Source organism: Periophthalmus magnuspinnatus, chromosome 2 (assembly GCF_009829125.3).
Source record: "Periophthalmus magnuspinnatus isolate fPerMag1 chromosome 2, fPerMag1.2.pri, whole genome shotgun sequence".
NCBI lineage: Eukaryota > Metazoa > Chordata > Actinopteri > Gobiiformes > Gobiidae > Periophthalmus > Periophthalmus magnuspinnatus.
In genome coordinates, this window is record NC_047127.1 from 3,705,881 (window position 1) to 3,712,812 (window position 6,932).

Below are 6,932 nucleotides of genomic sequence, written 5' to 3' on the forward strand. Positions count from 1 at the left end.
GTTTTTCTACACATTTTTGAACAGTATAAAAATGTATAGTTAAATAAATGCAACATAATTCAATAAAGTTTGTGAATGTAAAGCTAATGACACATTTGCCCCGTGTCTGACAGTGGGGAACATAACTTAAATATAAATTTTCGGTGTCTGTACTTTACTTGAGTACATTTTACAGTGTGTACTTTTTACTTTTACTCCACTACATTTGAGAGCAGTATCTGTACCTTCTACTCCACGACATATTTGAACAGAACTGAGTAAGTAAAAGTGTTTGACACCCCCTGAAAAGGCTGAGGGTTTATTTTTAACATGTTCATAATTTGAGCAAAACAAAAATATATAGATAAAAACAGACAGAAAAAACCCCACGATTGATTCATTTGTTTCTGTTGAACAAAATTTGGCACTAATCTGTGTCAAAATCACTGCATTTGAAGTTTTATAAGACCTCAAAATCTGCATGAAATACTTTTACTTTTTACTCTTTAAGCACATTTTTCACCAGGGAATTTAATACTTTAATACCTTTTCTTTTACTTGAGTCTTGATAATAATCTGCTCTTGTTGTTGTCTCTATCTTTCTAATTTTTCTTATATAAATGAAGTGAATTGTTCTTATCCAAACAAGAAAAATACCAGTTTAATCATTTTACTTTTTATTCCTTGACATCTTCATGAAACTCACTTGTTTAAATCATTTTTTCGCGTTGAGTTAAATTAAATAACATCAATGTTTAAATTGAGCTTCCTGGAGTGTCCTCTAGAGGTCGCCATGTAAACAGAACTTAGCAAGCCCGCAAAGGATCTCGGGAAATTTGGAACCAGGAAGTGTTTACACAACCAGCTCCTCGTGAGACGCAGCTGCAGCTTTTCTGAAGGTAAAAGTAAAGCTGGAACAAAATAGACAGAGTTAAAATCAGTGTTGTTCCTGTGCAGTGTGTTCTCTCTGTGCACGAGCTTTTTCAGACAGTGTTTGGCCTCCAGTTTGACTTTTGTCACTGTCAACAGAATGCAGCCATGACACTACTGTGTGTTTACTGAATGATCCACCTGCAGATCAGCTCCTCAGAGGAACAAATATGGTAAGAAGTGATGGAGGAAGTTCTCAGGTTTGTTATTTAAGTAAAAGGACAGACACCAGAGCAAAGAAATACTCAAGGAAAAGTATCACATGAAGAAATCTTTACTCTTTATGTACATTTTTAAACAGGTCAAAGTCATAAAGTACCTGAATAAAATTGTACTTAAAGAGTAAAAAGTAAAAGTATTTCATGTAGATTTTGAGGTTTGTTCTGAATTTGGTTCAACAGAAACAACTGAATTGATCGTTTTTATTTGTAAGTTTTTGTTTGTTCAAATTCTGAACATGTTAAAAATAAACCCCTCAGTAATAAAAAACATACTTGTTCAAAAATGCACTGTGGAAAGTAGACATACATGCTCTGAAATGTAGTGAAGTAAACGTAAAAAGTACTTTAAAATCTACTGAAGGAAAGTTCTATTTTTACGTTCTATCCCTGGACTTTACTCAGACTTTGTTATCATTAGCATCAGATTTGAGTTTACTTTGAGCGTTTCCACATAAACCTCATGGTGCTGATGTGTTTGTGACAGGACGACGTTACCACGGTGATGTCGTGGTTCTCCAGTCCCGTGTACAGCCGCTACTGGCAGCACTACTCACAGGCCATGGGCTGGTACCAGAGGCACCGCAGAGCCTACCACAAAGCCCTGCACGCTGCCTACGGCCCAGCCTGCTACCCCCAATCCCACCCCAGCCACGCCAGGTACACAGACTGGGAGGCAGGAGAGGAGGAGGAGGAGTATGATGATGAGGAGGAAGAGGAAGAAGAGGAGGAGAGCAGCTCGGACAATGACATCGAGTGTGACGTCAGTAACATGGAGATCAGTGAGGAGCTGCGGCAGTACTTTGCTCAGACAGAGAAGCACCGTGAGGAGCTCAGTAAGGACTCAATCTTTTACTTAAATAAATGTGACATATACAACAGTGACATAACCATCTGTGATGAGAAGCTAATCTATTTAGCACAGTGCTGTTTCACATGGTTACAGTGTATTTCCATCTGTGTGGTGAGAGTGCCCCCTACTGTTGCAGTAATTCATGTGTCCTGTGTAACAGAGAAGCAGCAGCAGGAGGAGGAGGACTATGTGCCCGCTGACCAGGACCTGCATGACTCCTCCTACAGGAGCAGTGTGGCCCCTCCCATCGAGCGTCCTGGTGAGCGGCGCGCTGCAGAGATGAAGAAACTGTACGGGAAAGACGCTGCTAAAATCATGGCCATGGAGGCCGCCATGCAGCTCACGTTTGACAGGAACTGTGACCTGAAGCAGCCAAAGTACTGGCCTGTGATCCCTCTGAAGCTCTGACCACTGTTCAGCCTGAAGGAGGCGCTGCAACCACTCAAACAGAACTCATGTTTGAATTATCCAAGGTTACAAGATATTGGACTCCAAACAGGTCTCTGCCCCAGATCTGCTCCAGATGAACTTGAAGCATTTGTTACTGGTTACCTGTTGCTAAATGGAGTGACTAAATGTTACCAGTAAATATCATGAATTTAAATATGTCTGTTATCTCTTTACTGTCATTTCTGGTTAGAAAACATCTCTCTTTGGTGCAGAGATAAAACACGCCTCATGCAGCCGACACACTTTCACTTTTGACTTTAAGTCTTTATATCTGACTTTTGTTTTGGATCCAAATGTTGTTTTTACAAGATTTCCACTGCTTTTTTGTCCATTTAAATACCTGTTCATGCACCATTTTAAAGTTTCATTTGTTAATAAAAGATGTAGAGTTCTAGTTATAATCTTGCCTTGAATACCTTTATGCATTATTATTTGATATATTTCCAGCCTAGGCCATGACGTCGGTCTCCTCTCCACGAGCTGCGCTCCCCAAACGGGACTTCCACTCCAGCTGTGTGCCTCCTGCCCCCCTCCACCTCCTCCTCCACCCACTCCTCCTCCTCCTCCCCCCTTGTGTTCAGAGACACATGCATCGCTCTGAGGAGGTGTGCATTCAAGTCTTGTCCTGGAGCTGAAGGCTACACTTCCTCTTCAAAATGGGTAAGTTTCATGTGAAGTTTCATAGAGTTTATAAAACGGTTGGGTAATGAGGTCGGTTTAAGTACTTTGGTGATGGGTTTGAGGTTTGTGTGGATGATGCTGCTGCTGTTGTCGTCGTGGTCGGTTGAACATCGGTGTAGGACGATGTAATGTGCACACGCTCCTAATCACTTAAAAGGCTTAACCAAACGTAACCTCCGCAGTCTGTCAACTTTCACTGCGTTACTTCAAGTTTGTTGCCTGTACTTGTTATATTATCACATAAATGCCATTAAAACCTGTGCTTGAATGCGACGGGAAACAGATATAGCACAGTTTGTATGACTTATTAATGTGCGTGGATGGAGGCTGGACGGCGATGAAAGCTTTTAAACCCATTTGAAATATTCAGTGAAGATGCAATGCTGTTTCTTCAGAACTTTTCTTTGGCTCGTGGCACAAAAAGTTTTAAAATGATGTGGGATTGTTTTGGTTCTTCAGCTTTCACTTTTATATATTGGCCCATTTCTGTGATTTACAGCTGAAGACAAGTTTTTGCCCATGTGTTAACTCTTAACTCCTGGCACAAGCCGCTCATTGTCTCCTGACCTAAAAACAGTAGCTTACCAAAAACCTCCAAGGGCCCACCATTTCTACTTTTTCTCTCTTTCCCTCTGTCTCTCTTGCCCCCTCTGTTTCTCTTTCCCCCTTTTCTCTCTTCCCACCCTCTCTCTCTCCTTCCCCCTTTATTTCTGTCTCTCTCTTTCTCTCTCTTCCCCTTTCCCCCTCTTTGTCCCTCCGTCTCTCCTTCCCCCTCTCTCTCCTTTCCCTTTCTCTCTCTATTCCCCCTCTCTCCCCCTTTCCCCCTGTTTTTCTGTACTTCCCCCCTCTATCTCTTCCCTCTTTCTGCCCTCTCTCTCCTTCCCCCTCTCTCTTTTCCCTCTTCCCCCTCTCGTTCTCTCTTCCCCCTCTTCCTGCCCTCTCTCTATTCCCCCTCTCTTTCTCACTCTTCTTAAACCTGTCTCTTTCCGTTTTTAACCCCCTCTCTCTTTCGCCTCTCTTTGCTCTCTCTCCCTGCTGTTCCCCCCACTTCCCCTGTCCTCCCTCTTTCTTTCCCGCTCTATCTCTTCCCCCTCTTTCCACCCTGTCTTTCTCTCTCCTTCCCACTCTTTCTCCCCCCTACCTCTTTCTTCCTCTCTCTGTCTTTCCCCCCTCTCTTTCTGCCCTCTCTCGCTCTCTTTCTCCTAACCCTTTCCCCCCTCTCTTCCAGCCCTCTCTCTCTTGCTCCTTTCTCCTCTCTTTCTCTCTCTTCCCCTCTTTCCCTCTCACCCCTCTTTCTGCCCTGTCTCTCTCTCTCCTTCCCTCTTCTTCCTCTCCGTCTTCCCCTTCTCTCTTCCCTCTCTTTCTGCCCTCTCACTCTCGCTCTCTCCTACCCCTTTCCCTCTCTCCTCCCCCCTCTCTTTCCCTCTTTTCCCCTCTTTCCCCCCTCTCTCTTCCCTCTCTTTCCGCCCTCTCTCACTCGTGCTCTCTCCTACCCCTTTCCCTCTCTCTTACCCCCTCTCTTTCCCTCTTTTTCCCTTTCCCCCCTCTCTCTTCCCCCTCTTTCTGCGCTGTCTCTCTCCTTCCCCCTTCTTCCTCTCTGTCTCTCCCCCTCTCTCTCTCTTGCCTCTTTTTCCGCCCTCTCTCACTCGCTCTCTCCTACCCCTTTCCCCCTGTCTTTCTCTCTCTTCCCCCTCTCTTTCCCTCTTTCCCCCCTCTCTCTTCCCCCTCTTTTTGCCCTGTCTCTCTCCCCTTCCCCCTTCTTCCTCTCTATCTTCCCCCACCCTCTCTCTCTCTCTCTTCCCTCTCTTTCCACCCTCTCTCACTCCCCCTCTCCCTCTCTCTTTCTCTCTTTTTCTCTTTGTCTCCTGCTCTACACATCTGTTTCTAATCCAGGGGCTGTTTATCGCCCGTGGCTCCGGTGAGAGGTTGACAACAGACAGGATGTAGTGGAGTGACATGAGTTCACAGCGTCGAAGTGACTGAATACATGTCCCAAGAATACACACTCGGAGTACTTATACTGCGTAACTGCATTCAGAGTACAGTTACTTTTCTAGTCTTCAAATTGCTCAGTATTTAGAGAGAAAAACATGAAACTCTGACCTTGTGGTGAGGCATGTGCACGTGTCTTTCCCGCTCCAATTTGTGATAAATAAATCCATAACAAATGTAAAAGTACTGAGAACACAGTACACGTTTTACTGCAACTATTCAGGATTGTGTAACTTAATACATTTCCAAAGTACTCTTCCCATGAGTGTGATTTAGTGACTGGGCTGGAGCCTTATTTCAGCAGGAGGCCGTCGTAAACTTTTTATTTTCAGGACTCGGGTTGTGTCTCTTGTCTAATCTTCAGCTCCGACCGTTCATCTGCAGCGCTCATCATCTCCTCCTCTTCCTCCTCTTCATCAGTCTTTCGTCTTTTTAGCTTAAATGTTTTATCTGTCACACTTTAGACAACCTTAAAAATAAACATGCCTTATTATATTATGTATTTAAAGGTCCTATATTACACAAAATTGACTCATGAAGCAAGTTTTCAAGTTACCAGATACATTTTAAACTTTTTGTTGAGTAAAAATTGGCAAGTAATTTGTTTTTTAGCACTGTATGTTTTGTTTTTTTTACCAAAATGATCTAAATATCTGAAGAAGCAACTAACAGAAGCCTGATATTTGAAAACACTGATATTTTTAGTGGTGTTTTTCTGCCATTTCGATATAATTATGTGTAAATATTAGGTTCTTTTGCTTTGATGTAAGTGTTTTAAAATCAAAAGTTTATGAACTCTTTTTAAACCCGACTGAAAAACATCTCTATCGTCGTTCTACTTCCTGCCTGTACTTTCCAAAGAGCGTGTGCGAGATAATGGGATTTCTAAGGAGACGATGCCTGAGTGTGAACTGTTTGTTTTTTTTAATTCATATTTTTATTAATGTGTGAACAAATATTACAATGTACTGTCATTTAAAGCAACAAATGCATTCACAGCTTTTTAATTTTTATACATAACAAAACTGAAACTTAAAAAGTAAATAAATAATATAAATTAATAATAATAATACAAAGAAAAATAAATAATCACACAAAACCTGACTAGGTAAATAAGAAATCACATAGTAAATAATAATAATAAAAAACTAAACATATAAATCATATATAATAATAATAATAATAATAATGGTGGTGGTAAAAATTAAATAATAATCATAATTAAAAAAAAAAAAGACAAAAAGTCAATAAATGGCTGCCACTTACTATAAAATTTGTTTACAATACCCTTCTGCAGCAAGAGTTTTTAAGTGGAGTTTTTGACTGAAAAGACCAAGAGCGATAAGTAAATCTGTTTCGCAGATTTTTCTAGTGCAATTTTTCATGCTTTTTTCCAGTGTCTGAACGTGCATTGTGTCCTGCGTCCTGATTGGCTGTTGGACTGTAGACCATTGTCCATCAGTCTCCTCCGTGCCGTGTCTCCTGTCCAGTACAGAATGTGTTCAGACAAATTTACATAAACGTTGGATCGCAGTGTGACTCTGAAGTGCTGTACGTTTGCAATCTGTTTTCTCCCCGACAAAACCCACGATGTCGATGAAACGTTCTGCACCGACAAAGACGCCTACGAAGGTTTGAACTTTGAGAGAGTTTAAACGAGAGAGAAATGTGAGAAAATGTTAACGCCTGTGTGAGAAAAGTGTATAAAGTGTGTGGTGAGGGGGTTTACAGCCAAAAACATAGCGAATAATTGTAAAAAATAAAGGTGATACTTCGTGAATTTCGCTTATTGCTGGTTATTTTTGGAACGTGACCCCCGCGATAAACGA

General features: G+C 41.7%; 1 protein-coding gene across 1 annotated transcript; it reads left to right on the forward strand.

Moving 5' to 3' along the window:
* Positions 1 to 814: 814 nt before the first annotated feature.
* On the forward strand, positions 815 to 2,828 carry gemin8 (gem (nuclear organelle) associated protein 8). Its single transcript, XM_033979516.2, has 4 exons — positions 815 to 878; positions 1,009 to 1,082; positions 1,615 to 1,963; positions 2,141 to 2,828. The coding sequence occupies exons 2-4, from the start codon at positions 1,080 to 1,082 to the stop codon at positions 2,386 to 2,388; spliced, it is 600 nt and encodes a 199-aa protein (XP_033835407.1). The 5' UTR covers positions 815 to 878; positions 1,009 to 1,079; the 3' UTR covers positions 2,389 to 2,828.
* Positions 2,829 to 6,932: the final 4,104 nt, after the last annotated feature.